The sequence below is a fragment of the Rutilus rutilus genome (genome assembly GCF_951802725.1).
Source record: "Rutilus rutilus genome assembly, chromosome: 7".
Taxonomy (NCBI): domain Eukaryota; kingdom Metazoa; phylum Chordata; class Actinopteri; order Cypriniformes; family Leuciscidae; genus Rutilus; species Rutilus rutilus.
Window position 1 is genome coordinate 16887331 of NC_140221.1, and position 26805 is coordinate 16914135.

At 35.6% G+C, this 26805-nt stretch overlaps 1 protein-coding gene across 2 annotated transcripts; it reads left to right on the forward strand.

Moving 5' to 3' along the window:
- Window positions 1-1215: 1215 nt before the first annotated feature.
- Window positions 1216-26044, forward strand: serinc5 (serine incorporator 5). 2 transcript variants are annotated; one of them, XM_084415221.1, is made up of 12 exons: window positions 1216-1499; window positions 9134-9301; window positions 12409-12587; window positions 13514-13596; window positions 14264-14357; window positions 18104-18315; window positions 19677-19769; window positions 19918-20038; window positions 21962-22031; window positions 22139-22175; window positions 22380-22521; window positions 23859-26044. In XM_084415221.1, exons 1-12 carry the CDS (start codon window positions 1473-1475, stop codon window positions 24001-24003), a joined length of 1371 nt encoding a protein of 456 aa, XP_084271347.1. In that variant the 5' UTR covers window positions 1216-1472; the 3' UTR covers window positions 24004-26044. The 2 variants fall into 2 exon arrangements, with proteins under 2 accessions (XP_084271347.1, XP_084271346.1); XM_084415220.1 differs by having other exon boundaries at window positions 1218-1499; window positions 22377-22521.
- The last annotated feature ends 761 nt before the right edge of the window (window positions 26045-26805 follow it).

Sequence of the window (26805 nt, forward strand, 5' to 3'; positions counted from 1 at the left end):
AAAAAAATACAATAGTTTTATAATAAAAATTAAAACTAATTTTAATAAGCTATGCTTTTAAGGATTTAATGTCTAGTTAAAGGTATAGCGGAGGATCTTTCCGAATTTTAGATAAGACCCGCCCTCTCCACTTTTTGAATAAGTTTGATTGATTCACCAGAATGATTGACAATTAGGAGGACCAATAGTATAGGTGATCCACCCGGAAGTAAAAAATCCTCCGCTGTACCTTTAATGGTTTACAGATTGGTCTGTCCAGAGTTCTTTGAGGCAGTTTGGCTTGTTTTGAAACTGCATCAGTAGTCCTGAGTGAGGTGCTGTTGTGTCACAGACCTGCCTGTATCTTCTCTCTGCTCTGGAGAACTGGCTACACTTCACCAACACATTGTGATATGTTGAGAGTTTAAGATTTACAGTTAGCATTTCTATAACCAAACACCATTTAAATCCCATTAGTATTACATCAATTAAATACATATATATATATATCAACCTACATGTAGTTTACTGAACCCAATCGCTTACTGTTGAAAACAGATGTTGTCTGCAACTTGCATACTTTACACACGGTGTCAAACACAGTTAGGAGAGGCATTGTTTTGCTGTCACTGCCAGCCAACTGGAAAACGATTGTATGAGCAAATCCAAACCCTTACGAAAATTAACCATGGGTTTTATTGTGGTAAAAGTGTAGCAGCCTAACCATGTTTTTTTTTTTTTTTTTTGGCAGATTGATTATTTGTATAACCACATTTAGTACACAGTTTTACTACAATTGTTAAACTATGGTTAGTGTAGCAAAACCATGGTTCATTTGTGGTTACCATGGTTTAACTATGGTAACCATGTTTTTTTGGTTTTATTTGTAGTAAAACCATGGTTAATTTTCGTAAACTCCCACCCATCAACCGGTATACAACATGTAAACAATACAGCAAACCCACATTTTTGAAATGATCTAAAACAACGACATCCAAAATTAGAATAACAATACATAGTTTAAACGTGTTCCTGTTCCCTAGAAAAATGTGGTCCGGTCGGGCTACAATAGCGCCTTTAAATAACGTACATTTCTTTGTCATTGTGTTCAAGGGAAATGCGAAACCTCACATTATGACGATAGCGGAAGTGATATACAGTGAGGACATTATTTGATTTGGATGCAATATCATCAATACTAAATTGGTTTAAACAACAAAGCACCAATGTAACCAAACACGCATTTGTGATTTCGGATTAATCTCGGTCATCATCTCACAGACTTCCGCACGCAGTGACGCAGCCACGCACTAGTCTCCGACAGCTCATGCTCGCACACACGCCACACAGTCTATTGTGAGCAGCGGCGCGCGTACGGGACTGATCGCGGGAGCGCGAGAGCACAGTAGACACGAACCACGGTCGCGTATCTCACGAGCAAAACATTTCAACTGGATTAGTGTGTGTAAAGGAGGATTTGCCTCGCTGTCAGCATGTGTACCGCGTGTTGTGTGTCTCAGGTGAGTGATGCATTTACTGTACAGCATGTAGAAACATCACCGTCGTGACTCGTGAACCTAGCGGAACACTCGGTTTGTCCTATTTAAATTATTTTCTATAGCATTTGATGCTGATGTACACATATGCTTTAGAAAAAGTTTAATATTAAAAGTTCCGTTCTTTTAAAATGTTTGATTGTTGTATTGTCAGTTTCAAATAGGCTACACAAGCAGCTTTTTAGTGTCATCCTTGTTTGTTCTGTGTATCAGTTAACAGCCATGAGTTCTCGGTAGCAAATTTGCTTTACATCATTTTTGCATGGATATAAAACATATTTTCATGAACTCCTTATTTTAGTCCAGTATTTATTTAACAGAACTAATTATTTATTTATTACAAACCCGACTATGAAGATGCTGTTGATGGGGAAAATGCTTAAACCAGCCTAAGACGCTTTGATGGTCTCCCAGCCTGGTCGAACTGGTCTGTTGCCTGGTTTGAGATGGTTTTGTGTCATTTTTCAGCTAAACGCCAGTTTGGCTTGGCTGAAAGACCAGCACAACCCACATGAAACTAGCAAACCATCTTAGGCTGATTTAAGTTTTATCAGCAGGGTGATGGTTTTCTCTGACTTTATAAGATAATATGTTTCCATCAACTGTGGTGTCAGTGTTATCCAACCAGAATTCATGTATCATGACTTTTTCTAACGGTCAGGAAATTATGTCATCACTGTATGATTGATCATGTTTCATGCTCCTTTTGTCCTCATTTAAAGGGATAGCCTACTCCACTTTAAAATGAAAATTCTGTCATCATATACTCACCCTCATGTTGTTTCAAACCTGTATGAATTTCTGTCTTCTGCTGAACAGAAAGGAAGATATTTAGAAGAATGTCAGTAACCAGACAGTTTCTGGTCTCATTGACTTCCATAGTAGGAAAAATATATACTATGGAAGTCAATGAGACCAGAAACTGTCTGGTTACTGACATTCTTCTAAATATCTTCCTTTCTGTTCAGCAGAAGAAAGAAATTCATAAAGGATTGAAACAACATGAGGGTGAGTATATGATGACAGAATTTTCATTTTAAAGTGGAGTATCCCTTTAACATTCTGGTCAGAACAAATATGTCCCTGACTCCCTGTCGGTCCTTGTTTCCAAACGAGCCACATTTGTAAGTGAAATTTGATCAAATTAACCGAAAATAAAACAGATGGTATTGGAGGACACTCCACCAGGAAGCCCTTCAGGTCTAGATATGGAAAATGAGTGATACTGATAATGTAATTGTCTACTTCACATTCTCAGTGTACTAATTTCTCTGAGGGTCTTGTAGCCCCTTTGTACGTGGTGGCGTCCGCGGGTGGTCTTTTCATTTCCTGGTTGGATCCATGTGGCTGCTTGTTTGCATAAGATTAGCAGTAAAAAGAGAGAGCCTTGCAGTCAGTGTTCAGCATCAATAGTGTTGTCTCATTAGTGCTAAGCTTGTCAGGAGCCAGTGGCCCCACAAATGTGTGGAGTCGGGGGGGATTGGCATCGCGTAGTCTCAGTGTTTGTTAACTAATTGCTATCATTAGATAACCCGCTTAGTTTAACTGTTGATTCAACTTTGACACTAATGTATTCTCTCTTTATGGCAACGACAACAGCAGCGTTTATTAACATTTGTAGATTCCGTATTCAAATGAGCATTAAGCAACCTCACAAGACAACACCAAATTCAATGCGCCTTCAGTTAAATGGTTGAAATCATGATACTGTCATAATATCAAAGCAATTAAAGTGGCATAACACACACAGGTTGGACAGTATCATTTAGCTGTGTTGTCCATAACTTAAAGCGATAGGTCACGCAATAATGTCATTATTTACTCATCCTCATGTTGTTCCAAACGTGTATGACTGACTTTGTTCGGAACACATAAAAATCTATTTTGAAGAGTGTTTTTTTTTTTTTACTGTTTTTGTCAATACAATGAAAGTGAATGGGGTCCAAAACATAATTGGGGCCTACTGACTTTTTCACTGTAATGAACAAAAAAGAAAGCCAGTTGGAACAACATTAGAATGAGTAGGCCTAACTTATGACAAAAAGTCTAACTTATGACACATTTTTGGGTGAACTGTCAATTAATACAGTAATTCTCATAAGATCAGGAGAGCATTGCTTCATTTCTGTTCATTTCATTGTGTTGTGGGTTTGGTCAACTTGTACTTCCACTGTACACTATTTACTTGTCAGTTTCATGGTACCTTTTCAAAATGATTTTACACTTCTTTTGTTGATAGCACTAAAGTATAGCCTAGTCAAGCCCTTGTTTTTCTCCTTTAACATGATAGACTTGTTCGCATTAAGAACAAAAACTCTAAAGATACGGATAACTAGCATCCACACCAACGTACAATAACATAATGATAAAACCACACAAAGTGATTACTACTGTCTATTACCTGGTGTTTTAATCCGTTGCTTTTGTCCACTTTCAACCACTTCTGTCCTGATTTCATTGAGGGGAGGGGGTAAATGTTTGGGCTTTTTTAGACCTTTTGATTATGGACAAAATAAGCTTAAGCTTTGTCTAATTTAAGCTTAGACAAAGGAGACAAAATAAGCTTGTACAATTTGCATATGAACACGACCGCAGAAAACAGAAGAACACACGGAGAGCGGCAGCATACGTTTCTGCTCTGACAGCCGCAAGACCACGCCGAAATGTGTGTTAGAAATCAGGAATGGTGAGAGAACATTGTGCTTGGTACATTTTTCATATTCAAACCAAACTTGGGTCTTCAGCCGACAAAGTTTAAATCCCGTCCGGCTAGCGTGCTTCCCATAATGTTTATGCAGTAGAGAAAGCGGTCTTTTGTGGCGATTCGAACGCATTTGACCACATGAGCGTTTACACTGTGAAAGCAATCCGGTCGAACGAGTTTTTGACTATCTCTTGAAGTGGTTGAAAGTGGACAGAGATATCATGATGTTTTGTGGCATTTTGTTGTGTTCAAGCCGTTTGAAAAGGTTTTTGTCTTTCGAATTTGTCTTTTTGTCTTGTCCTGCTGGGAAATGTTGTGTAAATCTAACTGATTTCTCCTTCAGATGTGTGGATTTGAGTCATGGATGACTGTCCTATGAATCAGTCGGAATGATGCATTCTGCATAAAAAAGCTGGTTTTATTGCCCAGTAATATTGTTCTGTGTAAACATTCATGGCTTTAGACAGTACTGGTGCAGCTTTGCACTGGAAGGGTCATTACCTCGTTTTCTGTTTGTAATTAATTGAGTGGCACACTGTTCTTGATCAGGCCTTGACATAACTTTGTAAGATCTGAATTGTCAGAACTCCCACATGAGAACTTTGTAAGATCTGATTTCTGTGAACTCCCACATGAGAACTTTGTAAGATCTAATTTGTCTGAACTCCCTCATGAGAACTCCAATGACTGTGTAGCGTCTCCAAAGCGTTACTTGGTTTTCACTGATGAAAAGCCATGAAATAACACCAATCACATGAACCATCACCATAATAGGCCAAAACAAAATGTGCATTATACTATAGGAACAATTTATGTGGATTTTCACACGTTCCTCAAATCTCAGCTATAGTGATTTTTTTTCTTCTTCTAGTAAACTGAAAGGTGCCATTTGTGGCAGGACTGTATTGACTTTTTGGGTAGCAGTGAGACATTCTCACCCTTCCACACTGCCTTTATGCATCTCTATCACTCTCCCCCCATTACCATCTTAGAGGGTGTTTACTCTTGTCCCATGAGCCTTTGGGTTACTCTGTATTTGCAATTGAAAAAGCTGTCAAGCAATCGGCATCCATCCATCAACGTTGTGCCATGTGATTCTAGTTGGGAAGGTTTGACTCTTCAGTGTTACTATGGGTACTCTTCACACGGGGAAAAAGAGCACTTTTTTGTGTACACTTCAAACAGTGAAGTAATACATTTTTGCCTCAGCTGTACAATTGCCTGGCTAACAGACCCACAAAGCAGCTATTCATGACATGGAGACTATAGATTAATTGTCCTCTGAGTTTCGACATGATAGTACTTGAGCTCAGTGAAATACTGTGTCTTAATGTTCTTGGCCATTTGCAACATGCACCAAGGATCACTTTAAACTGTGTTCGATTATTTGTTTGGCTGACAAGTAACGGTATAATTATACACTCAATCAAGGTTCAATACAATTCACGATACTATCGCAATACTTTAAGCCAAAAAATAAATAAATAATAAATTTTATTTCCTATTAAAAGTTGTATCAAAATGTACTGTTTGATAAAAAAATTCTAAATTACATTAGGTAATGGGTAATTACTTCTGCTTTTTTTTTTTTCGCCTGTGTTTTGATCTGGAGATGCTGTACTCTTTCAGGATATGCATAACAGCAAAAACATGGATTGCCGGAATGGCGGAAAATTCCGTCAATGGCGGGGACAGAGTTAAAAAAAAACTATAATCAATTGGAATTTTTCCAAACGGGGACATGGTTCTGTGCTCATCCTTTTATTTGACAATTATTGAACTACAGCAAAGAATCAGCATATTTAAACAAATTATGGGGGGCTTAAATGGGGTGTGTTGTGTTCACACTTGGCATGTTTGATTCGATTAAACCGAACCCTGGTGCTATCACTCTGTTAGTGCGGTTAATTTGAATAAGTGTGAAGGCTGCCATCCCGAACCCTGGTGCACACCAAACAAGCGGACCGAGACGGCTAAAAAGATGGGTCTCGTTCCACTTCTAAACAAACTCTGGTGCGGTTTGAAAGAAATATGAATGCAACGCAGACCAAAGACATGTAAACGAACCAAAAACAAAACAAAACTCACGCATCTGTTTTTTTCTTGTCATAGTCGTGAATGTTGCCCATCACAGTTCGGTACAGGCATCAGAACCGCGTCTCCTCGCAGCAGATCTTCATTTGTTGTGTGTGACGGAGGGATCCCTGACACATTTTATAAGCTCTTCACGAGTTCTCAGGCTACTCGCGTACAACGAGCACATTTAGCCCGGCACACAGCATAGTTTTGGATGTTCAGTAAGTTCCGTCTCAAAATAGGCAGCACATCATACAAGCTGACATCATTCCCACGCAGTATACTTCTTTTTATCTTTTTCTTCAGTCGCTCTCGGCAGACATCTTCCACCCCTATGTATCCCCATGCCTTTTTTTTTGGTCCAGACCAAACGAACCAAGCCAACCGAACTACAAGTGTGAACACACCCTTCGATTTTTTTTAAAATAGGAAATTCTGTGATAATTCCATTTCTCTGCAATTTGATCCATGTTTTCCACACCGTGGAAATTATAGCACCCTGATCTAGCCAGTGTTTGAGTTAGCTTTTTTCCCAAAAATCATACTACTGTCTTTGTAGAGTCCAAACTCATTGCACATGTTTGACTGCCTAACTATTTGTTTATGTCATTAAAGGAAGTAAAAGTAACTGTTTTTAGCAGCCAGCAGTTCTCTAATAGATTTAGATTTTTATTTTATGGTCAGCTTTTCTGCAGGGTGTAAACACAGCGGGACTACAAACTAACCTAGAATCTGTTTGCTACAACACAATGTTCTTCCAACTTTTGGATGCAGTTTCATAAAGGTCCTCCACACACTTCTGTGGAGCTTGGAAAATTCGCAGCTCGAATTGTTAGGAAAACAATGTCCATAGGTTATTGTCCTTACCAGTAGTCTGTCACCTTTCACCCAGACCCCTGCTGGTTGCGGGAGAGGGTAAGAGAAGGGCTCTTTGTAGGGGGTTGAGAACTGTCTCCGGGGCAGGAGATGTGGGGGATGGTTTGTTTGCGAGAGGATGTAGAGCGCTGTCCCACCACTCGACCGGTGTTGACCAATGACTGGGACTCCGCGGTGCTGTGGAGAAATGGGTCTGTCATTGGTCGGGGTCGTACGTGCTGACCACCTGCTGTCTGGAGAGGGGGACGTGTCCTCCGGATTTTTGGAGATAGTGTGCCTGCCTTTGATGTGCCGTTTACTGTCAAATTCATGAACCTTTAGGCTTCTAGTGCTTTCTAGAGGAATATCAGCATTACTGTCTTGATTTCTTAACTTTTAGGTTGTTGAAAATAAAGATCCCATTCCCAACAAGTATATAAATTAGTGTGCATTTTTGGATAACACCAAATAAAAAATATGAATGATTTCTTTAATATTGACAAATCATGCAATAAAATATTTGTATTAAAAAAACTCACTTTTGGGTAGATGATTTTGTACTTTATAAAATATGTTACATCACATAATATTATAATTATTATTAAAATAACCATAGGAGAATGCCAACAGAAAAAGTCATATAAATGGTATGATCTAGAAACCTAAATAAAAATACCTATATTACACATTTACATTATATTATACTGTATTTAGGCATGCACAATATATCAGCGACAGCCACCATATCGGTATCGGCTGATAGCCTATATGTTTATTTTTCATATTATCATTATCGGCCCGATAAGAAAATTTGGCTGATATATTAAAGCCGATAAATAATGGATTATTTACTTTAGCTGAGACACTTCAGATGCGCACTGGTTTTTAGATTTATCTGACAATATATCGGTTATCGGCTTTCAAATATAAAGAATTATCAGTATCGGCCAATTTTTTCATATTGGTGCATCCCTAATTATATTTAAGTTATTAATTTAAACATTATAATATAGGCTAAATGCATCCCTAATTATATTTTAAGTTATAGTTTTAAACATTATAATATAAATGCATCCCTAATTATATTTTTAAGTTATTATTTTAAACATTATAATATAAATGCATCCCTAATTATATTTAAGTCATTATTTTAAACATTACAGTATAGCCTAAATGCATCCCTAATTATATTTTAAGTTATAGTTTTAAACATTATAATATAAATGCATCCCTAATTATATTTTAAGTTATTATTTTAAACATTATAATATAAATGCATCCCTAATTATATTTTAAGTTATAGTTTTAAACATTATAATATAAATAATTTGTTCGAGTTGTGAAATGATGATGATGTGAAAAGCACCAAATGATTGAAGCTATTTTAGAAATATTATGAATATATACTTTAAGACCTTTTTATTTTTATACATTTTATGTATTTATAACATCCTATAAACATAAAAAGCATGTCATATCTCTATCCTCTCTTTCTCTGCTTGCATGATCTTGTCTGCAAACTGTAAATGAAGAGATTAAGCGATTTCCAGGGACGTTTGTTGATACTGCATCCCCTCATTCTGATCTCAGAGCCTCTTGTTATGTCTGTATCTTGCGTCATGTGATTTAAGCTGCTTCATAGTAACAACAGCCCAGCTCTACTATTCCTTACAGCCAATAGGAATGAGGCATTTGTGCTGCTAAAGGAGATGCCGGCCAATAAGATGTTCAGAGTCCCTTCCAATGATTTTCCTCAGTTTCCTCAGTACATTGGTTCTTTATCTTAAAAAGATTGTTTTGTCTTTGTCATTGGTTTACAGTAACACTGCCTTTTTTATACTTTTAAATGTGCAAATGTGCTTTAAAATCCATTGTTTAATTGCAAATCATTGTAATGGTTTGTGAAGGATTATTATTAAGCACCTGCATGTGTCCCGCTCACTCTTCTGATGTTTTTCTGCAGCTGGCCTGCTGCTGTGGATCGGCCGCCTGCTCCCTGTGCTGCGGCTGCTGTCCCAAGATCAAACAGTCCACCTCGACACGCTTCATGTACGCCCTCTTCTTCATGCTGGTCACGGTGACCTGTGTCATCATGATGTCCCCCACCGTGGAGACGGCAATGCGAGAACATGTGAGTCTTTGTTCAGAGCTTCTAAGTTTGCATTTTTTAGTATCAGGTTCCCTCATATATAAAGACCATTAAATCTGGTCTCAGGTCAGCAGCAGTGGGTGGCGAGTCATATAAACCTACTGGTTTGGTGTACTTCATTCATATTTTGTGGGCTGTTTCGGGGGTAAAATCTGCAGAATAGTGTAAAATGGGTTTAAATGTGTTAATCTGAGGTGAGAGTGCTGCGCTCTTGTTGGTAACTAAAAGAATTGTCAAGTTACTTAACCAAAACATTAAAAAGTGAACACACAATAGGGCCAGGGATGTTTCTAACTTTGTGAATGACAGGCATTGAAAATCTGCGGTATTTTCAGTGGAGGTCTGCGGCCGTAGAGTCTGTGTGGGTTTGACATGTCATTTTCTTGCTCAGACGATGCAATGAGTTAATTTATTACTGAATTCGGTTCGAATTTAATAGCAAAAACATGTTTTGTTGTAGACACATTTATATACCATGAGTGGAGTCAGATTCAAAAGCAAATCACTTCTACGTTGTGTTATGTTTATATACTGTATAATAAATAATAGTTTAACATTAAAGTACATTACGAATATGGAAACATTTGGATTTGTGCCGAATAAGGGAGGTATAGGCTACGTGAGCCCAACATCGGTTTCTGTTTCACTTTAAATGAATTTGTGTTTGCTTGACGTTTATATAGCTATTTTTTTTTTAAATATTTTTTATGTTCCGTTCTGAATACTGTTAAATGTATAGGATTTGTTGTGGAGGGGAACTAAAATAGCCTATAGCTATGTTTATAGTTCTTATAATGTTTGTAAACATTTTGCTTTATTTAACGGTATTTTACATTATTTCCAAATGATTCCCAGACTTCTATGCGACTTATCTGTTTTTTCTTCTCTCAAAAACACAATTGTATTTGTGTGGTGTATTTTTAACCTTGCAGCAAACATTTTAATATATCTTTAAAAATCCAGTTAATTATGAGCATCCCTAATTTTATTTCAGGAACAGAATTTAAAATTTTAGTTTTACTTATTGGTAATAACACTGCTTTTATGAGCCTTTAATTATTCATTAAGGCTTACCACTGTGGATTTACTGGTTTGAATCAGTCTGAATTCAGTAGAACAGATACTGAATCAACAGCTGACTCACCTACTGAACTCAGATGATATCTGCCTTAAAATGAGGAAGTTTTGCATAAGTGTGGTTTGTGAAACTTAGAGCAGTGTCATTACTGACCAGCTGTTCTATAAAGATGCAAAAAAAAAAAAAAACCCACAAAGTAAATCTGGATTCAAACTTCAGACTTTTGTGACTTTTGTGTTAGACTTCTAACCACTAGGACACCATCATAGCTGTTTCTGAAGTCTATTTCTTTTTTCTATTTCTTCGATTTTCTTGCTAGATAAATAAATGCTTACCTTACTAATAGAAGAACATCATGTCCTCTACTACCTGGATAGATCTTTTTAAAACCTTAGGGGACATTTACAGCATTTGTAGGGACAGCATATATACGCATGTATTCATTAATTCAGTAAAGAAAAGGTCAATAGAGGGATCAAGGGTTTATTTGCAGGCAGGCCCATGCTATTCAAATAAACACAAAGGAGAGCTACATGACTCTTCTGCTTCAAAGCATGAAAGGAATGTAAGACTGAGTATCAATGCTCCATCATAACATCTAACAAACACAGCTAAACTCTTTCTGCATTTTGATTGTTCTGTAACTATCCAAAAAAAGGTAACTGAAAGCTGTTGAAATGCACTTAAAGGCTGAGTGTGTAACATGAGCTCAAGCTCTCTTTTTGTTCTCAGCACCACAATGAATGCTTACTGAGTAAATGCCATGAGTATAAAAACCCCGACACTAAAAAAGACCAGTGCAGTTATAAAAAACGCTGCCTCTCGGTGAGGCACAAAAGAACGGCCACTGAGGTGCCAAGACACAAAAAGATTTACAGCTGTTGAAGCTTTTTCACAAATAGTAGTTTCAAATTTAAGAGCACATCAAATCCCCCCCTGGTGGTCTTTCGTGGTTACAACACACGGATAGAGCAAATGGGATAGGAAATGGTGCATTGCTGACAGAGGAACACCTTAACAACAACCTTATATTATATGATGGTCCATGTTATAATAATAGCAGTGCAATCCAGCATTATAACAGGTCTACAAACTGTAGACTGTTGGGAACCTAAATATATTTTAGGAATTGACCAGTGCCTGTAGTTTGTGCCAGCTTTCCCTTCAAAACCACAAAAGAGAACCATAAATACTGGTTCGAATTTGACTGACGTCTTAGCTGGTCTCTGAGAAGTTAATACACTTACATAAAAAAAAAATAAAAAAAAGGTAATTCCATGTTTTTGGACATGTACAATAGTAATACTATAGTGTTCAGTACTTTGGAGTATGAATTTGAATACTATATCAGTAAGATTTTTAAAAATGTTTGGAAAGTCTCTAATGCTCACCAATGCTACATTTATTTAATTAAAAATAAAAACATTAATATTGTGAAACATTTATAATTAAAGTGAATCCAAACAGAAAAAAAGAATTAAAAAAAAGAAGAATATATATGTGTGTGTGACATATATATATATATATATATATATAGCTGTTAGTGTGTGTGTTATATATTTTTTTAAATATATATTTTAAAATGTAATTTATTCTTGTGATGGTAAAGCTGAAACTGTGATAATTGTTTTCAGAATTCTTTGAATAGAAAGTTTGGAAGAACAGCATTTATTTGAAATAGAAATATTTTGTACCATTATAAATGTTTTACTATCACTTTTGATCCATTTAATGAAAAAACTTTTGAACAGAAATATTTTTTATTTGTTTGTCTTGTTATTCTAGGACTTTTTACTTGTATTAAAAACATAATCAGTCTTTGATTGAAAACAATGTTATTTCTTTTAGTATTTAGGGTGAGTATATAAGTTGATCTTTCGACTTCCGGCGTGTATGGGTGTGTGCACACAGATCAGATTATGTTTAACTTTAGCCTTGCCCTGAGGCGACTGCATCTATTCTGTTGCTCAAAATGTAATTTTATCCCTGTATTGTTTTGCTCTTTTCTCAGATTCCTTTTTACACAGAAATGTGTCATCAGCTCAATGCGGGGGAGAACTGCAGTACCCTAGTGGGCTATTCGGCCGTATATAAAGTCTGTTTCGGCATGGCTTGCTTTTTCTTCTTCTTCTCTGTGTTCACCATTCGTGTGCGAAGCAGCACAGGATGCCGGGCAGCTGTTCACAACGGGTAAGCGGTCCACCCAGACACTTTTGAAGTGGTATTTACACTGGAAACTGTGCTTGTTCCTCCTCTGCTTTGCTCCGTTGGCCCCTCTCGGTCCAGGTTCACAGGAGCTATAGGGACCACCGTGTGTATTGTTTGGCCTTCTGCCTCCATCTGTACTCTACTCCTATTGCTCCATTATTCCCCCACAACCAAAGCCCTGAATAGAGGTATTAATCTAAAACTCTGTCCAGAGGAAATGGCGCTCGGAGACGAGCTTTACCCCTATGAATGGGATGGTTTGGCCCCACATGAGAGCACTTCATGTTGCAATAATCAGATCTTTGTGTTGTATGCAAATGCTGGGTGAGGAAGTATATGGCTGAACTCAGTGTTTTATCCAGCTCCAACCTGCTCTGCACATTCATGCAAGCCTTTAGAAAAAACAGGCACAAATCTCTTAATAAAAACCTCATTTAGATCTTCCTGAAACCACCCTATGATGACATACTAACAAGGGTAAACAGGAAGTCTTATACTAGATGGAAAGATTCAAAATCCCAGAAAGACACTGTAGGAAAAGTATCATTTTCAAGACATATATTTAGTGTCTATATACACTACCGTTCAAACATTAACATTTTGTTTTAAAGAGGTCTCTTATGCTGCTCTAAGGCTGCATATATTTGAAATATTACAGATAAAATAACAGTTTTCTATTTTAATGCATTTTAAAATGTAATTTATTTCTGTGATAGTAAAGCAGATAAATATTATTTTCTAGATCATTTTAATGATTTATTTCAAGCTTTAGTACAAGTGTTTTATTTTTTAGACATGTTTTCTAGATAATATCACACTTAATATTGTTTTCAGACCTTATAAATATTTTCCCTTCGTTCAGCATATTATGTCTTAAGCCTGTAACAGTTTCTCCTGTTTCTTTGTAGGTTCTGGTTCTTTAAGTTTGTGGCTTTGCTGGCCTGCTGTGCTGGCGGATTCTTTCTCCCGAATCAAGACACGTTTCTAGAAGGTTTAGTATGATCTGTTTTCATACGTGCACCCTAAAGAGGCTTGTTAGATTTTATTGAAACATTTTATTGAAGGAATTTTAGAGGAATGTGACACAAGAACATTATGCAAATCATATTAAGAGAACAGATGTTATCATTTTAGTGATATCCTTGAATTAGCACACTTTATTTAATGGACGTATATCTCAAATCCTTTAATAAACATACTGAGACAGTACCATATTATTGTAATCAGATGGTACAGATGATAATACCATGGCACTGAATGATTGTCATAAATTTACTTTGTACCTTATATGTTACATTTAAAAACAGTATTGGATTATATTATAAACTATTACCTTAAATTGCTTGGTACTTTTTTTTTTTTTTTTGCATAACATGTGTTACCCTCAAAGGTCAGTGTGCAAGAGAAGATAATGTATGCTTTTACTGTTTATTAGCTCAAGTCCAAGCGATTATCGCTGTTTGGTGTCTCGTTAAATGATTCGTGCTTCCTGATGTGTTTTAGTACCTGGCGTTTAGCAGAAAGCATTGTTTGTTTTGTCATACAGTATCAGCCAGAGGGAAAGACCTTTGACTCATCTCTCTCTCTCTCTCTCTCTCTCTCTCTCTCTCTCTCTCTCTCTCTCTCTCTCTCTCTCTCTCTCTCTTCCTCTCTCTCAGTCTGGCGTTATGTGGGGGCCGCTGGAGGTTTTCTCTTCCTCATCATCCAGTTGATGCTTCTCGTCCAGTTTGCCCACAGATGGAATCAAAACTGGTGAGAATGTCCAAATAACAGTCTGTTTTTCCTTTCTTTTGCTCTTTTCATTCACCAAGTGGAAAATTTATTAGGCTCCAGTACTTTCCATCATCGTATCCAACTGTTTCTTTTGGTATGTAATTTGAATCCCTGCAACTGGAAATCATTAGGTCTGGGAATGGAGACTATAGTGCAATCTGATGCCGTTATTTCCACTGTCAGATAGGTTGCATAGTTGCCAGCCAGGGTGGTCCTAACATTGTGCTGCTATAGCAAATGGGGACCTTTTAACACCAGGTTGAAAGATTTGGGGAAAGTGTTACTGTTCTTGCTTCTTATTTTAATCACTGGCACTGTGGAGGACAAAGTGTGAAGTACAAATCACATGGATGGTTGGGGCATTTGGTGTGCTGATTCACTACCACAACCTCCAGCTTCAACAACATGAAGAGCAGGTTTCATACCAGTAACAGTTAAAGCGTTGCTTAGAGTTCTCGTTCCAAGAACCAGAGCGTTTTGTTTCAGTTGGAGTTTTCAAGACATGAAACATTTCAGCTTTGAGACAGTCACGTTTTTTTTCAAAAGTTTTTTTTTAAAGCAGAGCTCTCTGGGTGTGTTCATAAATAATGTGTGTTGTGGCGGTAGAGTATGGCCTTGTGTTTTGCTGTTGACATTATAGGGAGGAGAAAGAGAATAAGTAGGTTCTTGGCTGCTCTCCAGTCTGTGACAGGAAACCCATGGTAGAGCTCAATGTGCATCATAGTTTCCTCTTTGCTCAACAAATGGAAGCCTCAGCACAAAAGGGCAGAAACACTCCAGACTGTCACAGGGAATTTTGTAATACGTCAAATATGTCCCAAGAAGTAACTTTAATTTGACAAAACCGCCCTTTGGGGACATTTATGATTCAGATGTAGATAAAAATTATAATTTATATATAAATATATATATTATTAAAAAAATTATTCTGAAAACTTAAAAAGTCTTTAAAGTTAGATTTTGTCTGGTTTATATATATATATATATATATATATATATATATATATATATATATATATATATATATGAATTAATATAATATAATATATATAATTGTATATATAATATAATTTATTATTTTATTTATATATAATTTTTATATAATATTATATAATATTATATATATATATGATTTCTAAAGGATCATGTGACTGAAGACTTGAGTAATGGCTGATGATTTTTTTTATATATTTTAAAGTATATTAAAACTATTAATTTAAATTGTAAGAATATTTCACAATATTAGTTTTTTTCTGTATTTTTGACCAAATAAATACAGCCTTGATGAGCATAAGAGACTTATTTCAAAAACATTCAAACACTTTTGACCATATCTTTCATATGATTTCATATATGAATTGTATTTCTTATTTTGTATAACATAAGAAGTGTGCACTAAAACTTTCCCAATTTATTTAATCATTTCTACACACTGTATTTTGTTTCTTCATTATATATACACATTTCTACACACTGTATTTTGTTTCTTCATTATATATACACATTTCTACATACTGTATTTGTTTCTTGAAGAAACAAATACAGTATGTAGAAATGTTGAGGAAATTGGGGAAAGTTTTAATGCGCACTTATTATGTTATACAAAATAAGAAATAAAAATGAATAAATGAAATAATATGATATCACATTATCAGGATTCTTTAATGAACAGAACGTTTAAAAGAACAGTATCTTTGTGAAATATATACTATTTAAAATATTTATTTTTATGAAATATGCAATATAATAAATGTCTTTACTGTCACTTTTGATCATTTTCATATTTCTTTCATTTATTTACAAAAATCTTAATGACCCCAAACAGTAGTGTATACTTTTTGTAATAAAATAATATTAATTTTAGGTTGTGAAAATTCAGAAAAGCTGTCATTTAGCCTGCAGAAATTATATAATACAGTCTTTATATATGTGTGTGTGTGTGTATATATATATATATATATATATATATATATATATATATATATATATATAATATAATATAATATAATATAATATAATATAAGAAGAGACAGATCCAGTATTTCCTCATGGAGATGTTGAAATGAAGCAGACGCTGGAGGGCTGCCCAGCAGATGGAAGTCACTGCTGTCAACACTTCTTATGTGAATTACTGAAACATTCCTTCACCCCACGCCTTCACGTATCTTCACTGCTCACTCAATCATAGTTATCATGCACGGATATGGTACATTTATGATAAAAGCATTCTACCGCTGAGAATAACTTGTCATTTAACAGTGTCTCTTTATCCAAAGTGACTTACAGTTGATGAATTTCAGTAAAAGTCTCTTGGGGCAATCTTGGTTTAACAGCTGAAGGAACACAACAGTTACAGGCCATTAGTGAGAAGAACATCAGGATCTCTAGTTGCTCACTGGTCCACCTTAGCCTCAGCCTCAGATGGCACACCCACGAACCACCTGGTTAAGTGGACAAATTCTCTTTGTTGAAGATATTTAGTAGCAATATACAGTAAGATTTTAGTAATTAATACTTTTATTCAGCAAGGATATAATAAATTGATCAAAATTGACAGTAAAGACATTAAGTACAATGTATAAAAGTCATAAAATCAAATTCAAATGTCATGTGACACTGAAGACTGGAGTAATGCCTACCCCTACCTGGATTTGAGATCTAGATCTGAAGGAATGTCTACAGTGAAGAGATTTTGTCTTATGAAAGGAATTAACGTTGGTCATTATGGAAACAATCCAGCTGCATCTGTGTTCTTTAATTTGCGCGTCGTCGTCAGTAGATTTTCTACTCCTGTCGGCAAAATCTGGCCCATTATGTACATTATCACGATAATGAAGTTGAAAGACTTCATATAACAGACATTATGCAATTCTAACACACTTGTCTAATTTTAACATGTTTAGAGACTTTTAAGATTTATAATGTTGTTTATTTTAATGTTTATTACCTCCTTGTACCTCCATTTTAAGTACTTTTTTTCGTAATTGCAATTTTGGTAACACTTTATTTTACAGTGTCCTTGGCTTGTTTCACATGTTACACGTACTTATTGTAGTAATAGCACATTATGCATAATTAACCCTAAACCAAACCCTATTCTTAACCCAAACCTTATAGTAAGTAAATGTTGTTAATTAGTATTACTCAGTACTTAAATATATAATTACACTGTAACAGGGACACCTTAAAAAGTGAGTTACACTTTATTTGGTAACACTTTATTTTACCGTGTCATTGTTACATGTTACATGTAGTTACTATAGTAATAACTATAAATTATGCATAATTACATGCAACTAACCCTTTAACCAAAACCTAATCCTACCCTATCCCTATAGTAAGTACATGTAGTTACTTAATATTACTCAGTACTTAAATGTCTAATTACATTGTAACAACGACACCTTAAAATGTCAGTATTACAGTGTAATTATACACTTAAGTACAGAGTAATAATAATGAACCACATGTACTTACTATAGAGTTGGGTTAGGATTATATTTAGGGTTAGTTGCATGTAATTATGCACAATTTATAGTTATTACTATAGTAACTACATGTAACGTGTAATAAGGGCACTGTAAAATAAAGTGTTACCAAAAAATCTGACTGCAATTTTTTTTATAGACAGAGGGACAAAATTGTTTTCATCATGCCACAAAAGCTGAAGTTGTTTTGAACCCATGAGCATTCCTTTGAACCGTCTCCAATGTGTCCCCCCACAGGAGCTCAGGAGCCAAATATAATAAAATGTGGTATGCAGCACTGGCTTTTGTCACACTGGTGCTGTTCTCCATGGCAGTGGGAGCCATGGTGTTCATGATCAGGTTCTACACGCACCCAGAGGCCTGCTTCCTCAACAAGCTCTTCCTGGGAGTCAACTGTGGCCTGTGCTTCATCGTGTCCCTGCTGGCCATCTCGCCCTGCATTCAGACCTGTGAGTTTACCAAGATGCTTGGGCTTCAGTGACCTACTTTTTGTACTAAAAAGCAGATGTTTGTTTGATGTCAGGCAAACAAGTTTATTCATAGTGCCTGGAGCTGGAGCTTTTCCCATGTGTGTGCAAGCCGGAGAGGTTTATTCAATCAGTTATCATGGATTCTCACTAAACAGACCAACGTTAAAGAAGGTGAAACTGAGCAAGCAAGTCATTTAAAGATACACTTTGTAACTTTTGGCCCTCTCGCAGTTAAAAAACAGAACTGCGTGCATTTTGCGGAAGAACTTTGTTTTGGTTGTGCTTCGGCTCTGCGCGACTGCGGATGAATATGGCCATCTTGCTTTAAGTAAAATGTTGTTTAAGGTTGGTATTTTTTATTGCATTTGTGACATTTTATCAGTTACCACAGACTGTGGATGAAGTTTGCAGAGCTTAGCTCCATGTTAAGACATTACATGCTCAAACAGGGTCGGTAAGCTATTCTTTCACATCAGAGTCATTCAAAAACATGTGATGCTTAAGTGTAATGGTTATACATTTGTAACCATACATAATCTAAACATTTATTCATGGTGTTGCCTGCTAAACTTGTGATTGTATTATTGTAAAAGCATTTGCTGTTTGTTTTTACAAACTGAGCCAAGTCTAAATGAATATCTTTGGTAACAAATGTAAATACCATCCTAAGCTTATATTTATTCATTTATTTTAGGTTATGGCCAATAACCAATAAATGGCCATTATTAAAAGTATATCATACTTTGTCTAAATTAAAAATGAAACTCAAAACTAAAATCAACCGTTTTAAATGCTAAAAGTGATTATAGACATCACAGCATTATAATGTACAGTATGAAAATGGATGGAGAGGATATAAAGATTACATTAAAGTGTTATTAAACACTGAGCAAAGGTGATCTAAATGTTAAAATAGAGAAAATAAGCATGACCAATTAAATATACTCTCGATCTTGTGGATTCAAAATTTCGATTTTTTTTTTTAAACTGAAGTAATAGTTTTGTTCAGCAATGATGTATTTCCACAAAAACATGAAGCAGCACAAATGTTTTCAACATTGATAATAATAATAATAAATGTTTCTGTATGCAGTATGTAGCTTTGCCATTACAGGAATAAATAAATATATTAAAATAGAAAAGGTATTTTAAATTTGAATAATATTTACTGTTTTTACAGTATTTTTGATCAAATAAATGCAGCCTTGGTGAACATAATCTTCTAACCAACACCCAAACCATGATGTGTGAATAAGCATAAACACTCAAACAGACAGTACAAATCTGTATGTGCTGCTATTTACCAATAAATCTGATGTTTTGCTCGGTTCTCCACACAGTCCAACCCACCTCAGGTCTGTTGCAGCCCGCGATCATCACCGTCTACGTCATGTACCTCACCTTCTCAGCGCTCGCCAGCAAACCCATTGAAAGTGAGTAAAAATACTCTCGCTTTCACACTCAAACACAGTCTCTCACTCTGTCCTGGGTGTGTCTCTCAGCGGTCTGTGGTGTGGACAGTACACAGAGGCTGCAGTAATGCATCTTATTAAAATCAGTCCTGTGCTCTGTGTCTTTCAGCGTTGGGGGAAGACAATGTCACCGTCTGCGTTCTTCCCTTTAAATCGGGACTGAAGAGCGACACCAACATAGTGACGGGCATCGGAACGGTCATACTGTTCGGCTGTATACTGTACTCTTGGTATGAGCAATGACTATTTTGTTTTCTCAGCCTCACCTTAAAGGAATAATTCATTAAAAAATGTGAAACAAAAATAGAGATCTATACTGGTATTGGTGATAACTGTGTTATTTAAAATAAATAAATAAATATTGATACCGATACCGTACAAATCTGATCCTAAAATCCTAAAATGTTCTATATAAATGAAGCGCTTGACCAAAACCCTTCCTTTAAGGTTCTATATAACCTTTTCTTCTAAGTTCTGAAAATCTGATATAGTGATGGTCCTAATCTAAACTGCATTCTAAAACAAAACACCATAAAAGTATAATAAAAGATATTATAGTGCATATGACTCATACACTATTCTGTAAGGGGTTTTACAGTCAAAGAGCCAGATATGATGAATGAAGACCCGGAGTCAGAATTATAATAAATTAAAGAAAAGATTTACTGAAGATAGTTTGCAGTTTCGTCAGCTTCAAGACTCACACGTTTGTAGGCCGCCCCGCTTACAGTTACAAAGATCACAGCTGTTATACCCCTCACCAAGGTCTAAGCTACGTCCTTGCTTCAGGTTGAATGATTCTCATTGGCTAAGAAATAGATAAACATAGTAATTTTCCACACATATACAGATAGACTGAAGCATATCTCCATCGATTATCCAGCTGACACTCGGACCATGAAGTTTGGCACGCCGTGACCTTCCAGTTCTCAGATTTGGGTTGCTGGCCGCCAGCATGTCCAGAACAACAACTCAGTCAATCTCCAATAATGCCAGTGGTTCCTTAACATGTAACCAAGAAGACTAACACACACACCGACACACAGCTTTTCCAAGGTTGAATTTGGTCAGGCTCCAACTATGAACTGGAGAGTCGTCTCAAAACATCAAGATAATGCGTTCTTTCTCTCAAGGAGAGCTACACTTTAGTCTAACTGGACAGTAAGGTTTTAACTGAGAAAGGTTCCCTTGAACTATAGACTTCAATGACCCCTGTGACTTATAGTCGTCAGGGTACCCTAGAAAAACAGATGTGTGTATTGACACATGTTGAAGACCTTTCTTAACAAAACAAAACAAAAAATCGTTCCATATTTCATTTCTGGAAGCCGGGCTAAATGAGCAAGCACTGTTACTGCATTAAGATCAAATACAGACATTCGAGAATACATGAAAAGAACATTTAGGTAATCACACTGGTAAACTTCTATAACAAAGTAAAATCTCACAAGCCTAGAGAAGTCATTCAACACATGTGACCAACTCATCTCAATTCAACTCATCTCATCATAATCAAACCAAACCTTGTGCTCCACTGAAGAAAAAATATAATACAATTTGGAAAGACGTGAAGATGCATAGACGGCAGTGTGTTGCATGTATGTAACTGTCCCTTTAAATATGCTCAGATGTTTTTAGTCTGTATGCAAATCCCCATAACATGTCATTTAAATGGGTGATCCCAAAAACTAACCCAGGAGGAATAGAAACACATAATTATCTGGCTATGACAAGATGTTAATTTAGATTTAAAAGCAGGTAGTCTGGTAGGAAGGGAGTGAAGATTAGAAGCTCTCAAACTGTCAAGACGTGAACGCACATGTGTTTCTCATTAACTGCAGACATGTCTGCTGAAGCTCTCTCTTTAGCTCCACCAAAGCCATATTTACACACACATACGTGATTCACAGCGATCCGTGTTAGTTATCAGCCCAGTGATTCATTGTGGTGTCTCCAGTCAAAATGCTTTTGCCATATTTCCAGTTTTTCGTGAGGCAAACAAAGCTTTGAAGCTTTATTTTTTCGTCTGGTTCTGTCTTGATGAGTTGTAGTCTTGGGAATGTTCTGCTTTTACATTTGACGGTTTAAAAAGAACACTGCCCCCATGTGTCTGATGCCATTTGAGTTGACATAAAAATACTCTTTCCCTCCAGTTTGATCTCCACCACCAAGAGGAGTTCAGCAGCCTTGCAAGTGTACAGGAACGACATGCCTGAAAATGAGGTGAACGTTTGCTCACCTTTGTTTCTCTCTGCTGTGTTTCATACAACATTACATCAAACTAAATCATCAATCATGCCATCTCTTCTTTTTTCATTTTTTTTTTTCAGAGAGCCCGCTGCTGCTTCTGCTGTGTTGATGATACAGGCAAGATGCTTATTTCAACCAACACCTCTTTTAGTATTTACGAGATCACTTGAAGATTTAGGAATAACCCATTTTCAATTTTAATTTGGATGGTTTACACAGTAAAAAAGGGTAGATGGAGCCTCTAGGTGGTGAAGAAGAATTACTACAGGTTTCTTAAAACAGGTATTTTATATATATATATATATACATATTTTCCAGAAGATTATGATGATGAGAAGACCGCAGGAGGGCAGAGTGTGAAGTATGATGAGAAAGATGGTACAATCTACAGCTACTGGTACTTCCATTTTGTTTTCTTTCTCGGCTCCCTCTACGTCATGATGACTGTAACCAACTGGTTTCAGTAAGTACATACAAATGTTTTTTTTATTTTGTATCTCTTAATGTCATTTTGCCTATTTTGAGTTATTTTAATAAGGAAGGTTTCTATTCCTCAAAGAAAGGGTGAATAATTAGAAAGTGAAGTATGTTCATTGGGTTCAATTATTGTCTACATATGCTGCCGTTCAAAAGTTTGGTATCAGTAAGTTTTTAAAAGAAGTCTCTTATGCTTACCAAGGTTGCATGTATTTGATTAAAAATACAAAACAAACTGTAATATTACAATTTAAAATAACTGTTTTTTATTTGATTATAATTATTTTAAAATGTAATTTATTCTTGTGATGCAAAGTAGATTTTTTTTTTTTTATCATAATTTCTCCAGTCTTCAGTGTCATATGATCCTTCAGAAATCATTCTAATATGCTGCTCAAGAAATATTTATTATTATTATTATCAATGTTGAAACCAGTTGTGCACTTCAGGATTCTTTGAATGAATAGAAAGTTCAAAACAACAGGATTTATTTTAAATAAAATCTTTAGTAACATTATAAATGTCTTTACTGTCACTTTTGATCAATTTAATGCATCCTTGCTGAATTAAAGTAATAATTTCTTTAATTTTCTTTCCAAAAAAAAAAAATTTGTTACTGACCCCAAACTTTTGAACGGTAGTGTAGAATGTTCCAAAAGCTTTCTATATCAGATAAATGCTGTTCTTTTGAACTTTCCTGGTAGAAAAGACTGGAGTAATGATGCTGAAAATGCAGCTTTGCCATCACAGGAATAAACCATATTTTAAAATATATTCAAACAGAAAACAGTTATTTTAAAATGTAATAATATTTCACAATATTGCTGTTTTTTCCTCTATTTTTAATGAAATAAATGTGTTAAAATCTGAAATCAAATCCTTGGTGAGCAGAAGAGACTTATTTTGAAAACATAAAAAATCGTACCAATCCACACATATATACAAACACACTGGCGTTCAGAAGTTTATGCATTTATATATACATATACATATACACACACACTGGCGTTCAGAAGTTTGGGATTCAGTGTCTGAATCCAAACTTGAATAAGTTTGAATTAAAGTTTGAAATTGTACTAATACATTTTTTTATTTTATTTTTTTTTTTACTGTAATGCAATTTTGTTTTTTTACAAAATAACTGTATTTTTTTTAATTAATGTAGTCAGATAATTGTATTTATTTGAGTTGTAATTTTGTACTCCAATTTTACCATCAAATTCCTGTGACCTAATTGAAGCCCAATATGCAGTTATGAGGAACACCAGATTGCCAGAGGTCACTGTGTATTATTAATATTAATATGATCTTCTCTCTTCGCAGTTATGACAATGCAAAGATCGAGAGACTGCTGGAGGGGAGCTGGTCAGTGTTCTGGATCAAGATGGCATCTTGTTGGGTCTGTTTATTTCTGTACATGTGGACCCTGGTGGTTCCAATGCTCTTCCCAAAGAGATTCCAAGCCTAGAAACCCTTCACACATGATCCAGTATCACCACTGTCCATTTACAACTACTGTGTTGTGTGTGTGTGTGTGAGAGAGAGAGAGAGAGAGAGAGAGTGAGTTTTGTCTTTTTTATTTGTTTTCTTAGTTTTAGTATAGTAAAGGCTCAACAGCTGCTTTTTAAATACATTTCCATGGATATTTGTTACAGAAATCATGTTATGGTTGCTCCCATACTGATGTAGGGCTCTTGTTTACCTCATAACATGAAGGTATGAAAACAAAGCATTGCTCAGGCTCGCACACATCACCTGTAAGTGTCTTGCTTGTTACGCTTTTCTTTTGGTAGCTGAAGAATTCTATGCAAATCCAAAAACCATCTCTGATTTTCATTCAAGAGTTTGTCTGCATTTTTTAATGTAATATTTCTTAAGGTTTGTTGTGTTTTCTATAGCTATTGTATTTCACTACGAGGGTGTTTTACTAAGGTACCAAGACTTTTCATTTGAGTAAATGTACCTATTTATTAAATAGAAATTATGATTAGGTAGGAAACTGCTGCCTTGCCAAGACCACGGGACTACACCGTCTATCAGTTGCATGATGGTTGCACTCATGGGAACAGACCAGCTGAGAAATGACAGTGCAAGGTTTATTCCAGTACATGCATGTAAATAGATGTACTCATATGAGAGGTCTTGTTGCTGTATTTATGAAAGCACCCTCATAGCTTCTTTTTAAGACTGCGCCAAAACAATAATTCCAAATAAGTCTGCAACATTCCTGAAGTTTCCTATCTTTCGGTTTCATCTTCAATCTCAGGTAGTGATGAGAGCTACATATTTAGCATAGGGTATTTCCAGTGAATCATACCATTCTAAGTAGAGCATGTGACTGCCATTCCCAGTTAAGGTTTGTACAATGATTTGAAATGAACAGGCCACAACATTATGCCCCAAAAAACCTAAACTGTCAAACAGATTGTTATATGTGTGGCCCACAGCAACATTGAAACTATAAATTGTTTTTCTTACTTGCTTTCCCAATTTAAATGGTGCTTTAGACCATGGATGTCCTGTAATATTATATCTCAGCTCATGCACTAGGCTAACAAGCATGCCATTTGTCAAAGAACACATTTATACCATATTTTATACTTCTAAAGCATTGTTACAGCTATTGTATTTAATCTTTCAGAGGTTTTTGTTGCTATAAGTGCATGTTTGTGTTTCTTGATTGTGGTGTTCGGTTTACATAGTTACAGGTGCTGCCCATATTAGACGCACTGTAGCATTCCTGATGCTCCCTGGTAGAAAAAAAAAGTGGTTGGCGTTGTCGTTGATGAAGAAAATACAATCTAGAACTGGAATTATTTGACATTTTATGGTTATTTCCTGTGTAGCAGTCGTAGCTGCCCTAAATGTTTTGACCAAACAGACAAACCAAAATCTCTTCAAGATGACTGAGTCTTTGTTACTTTCTGAATAACTTCTGTTAAATGCCCTAAAGAAATCTGTCCGATGATGTTTTTGTACGTTTTGAGTGAAATCGAGAAAATGATTGCCTTAAACACTACATGTTACAGCTGCATCAAGCTATAAGCATACTGTTTTATGTAACCTGTGAATAATTTGGTGCTCGGTATTTGGTTTAACCGTGTTTGTCTGGATTAAACATTATGCTTTCCTTTATTTACAAATATGCTGAACATAAACGTGACATTTAATTGCAATGTGTGCTTTATGTAAATAGTCCTTTGTAAAGATGACCACTAGGTGTACTCATAGTATTGCAAACAAAAGGAATCTTGCGCTTTGTGCTGTTCTCACTAATTTCGCATGAAAACATTATAATCCAAAAAAATATGTACAGTAAGTTTAAAACAATTCTTTTCCTCATTTATATGCCTCGATTTGTATTATTATTATTTACTTTTTCTCATTATTTCAACACGTTTCATGAAGGGTCAAATGAGTTTAACTGTTGCAGGATCAAACCCATATTCTTTTTAGTGTTTTTATTGGTATTTCCAGTTCTTTCAATAAAAAAATACAAATTAATAAAATACTGTTGTCTATCGCTTTATTTAATGTTTTTATACATGAAAACCAGAATTTTGTCATTTGGTGGTGGATAAAAAAGTAACTAACTAACACTACTATGAAAATATGACTTGTGTATACAATTGAAGGTTTAATGTTATGTTCAAACTACCTTCATTGAGCTTAAATCAATGTTAAATTTCAGTCAGTTCCTCTCACAATGACTACAGAAGGCTTAAAATAGAGCAGACCAGTTGTATGGACCAATTGCAGGATTTTTAGTTTACATCCATGGTCACTAGTATGAACTATTGCAGTATGGAAAATAAAATGTTTGGGATCAACTTGAAACCTGAATGAATGTCTTTCTTCCACTGATCGCAGATATTTTGAAGAATGTTGGTAACCAAACAGTTGATGTATCCCAGTGACTTCCATAGTACACTGTAAAAAATAAAAAGTTGAGTAAACTTAAAAAAGTGAAGCAACCAGCTGCAAAGCATTTTTGAGTTTACTCAACTTCAGTGGTCGAAGTTCATCCAACTACCAGTCCAACTCAAAGAAACGAGTAAGCACAACTACAGAGGTCCTGAAGTTCAGTAAACTCAAAAAAGCTTTGCAGCTGGTTGCTTCACTTTTTTAAGTTGATTCAATTTTTAACTTTTTTAAGTTGATTCAACTTTTTTACTTTTTTAAGTTGATTCAACTTTTTCAAATATCTCACCCAGATACTTGTACAGCCTTCACATTAAGAATCCAAATGCAGGGAGTAAACCATACTGTA

Bases quoted from the DNA above. Each gene is read 5' to 3' on its own strand.
- serinc5 (XM_084415220.1), top strand. From the start codon at position 1,473: ATGTGTACCGCGTGTTGTGTGTCTCAG. The intron at 9,302-12,408 runs GTGAGTCTTTGT...CTCTTTTCTCAG, and splicing joins AGACGGCAATGCGAGAACAT to ATTCCTTTTTACACAGAAAT. The intron at 22,522-23,858 runs GTAAGTACATAC...CTCTCTTCGCAG, and splicing joins ACTGTAACCAACTGGTTTCA to TTATGACAATGCAAAGATCG.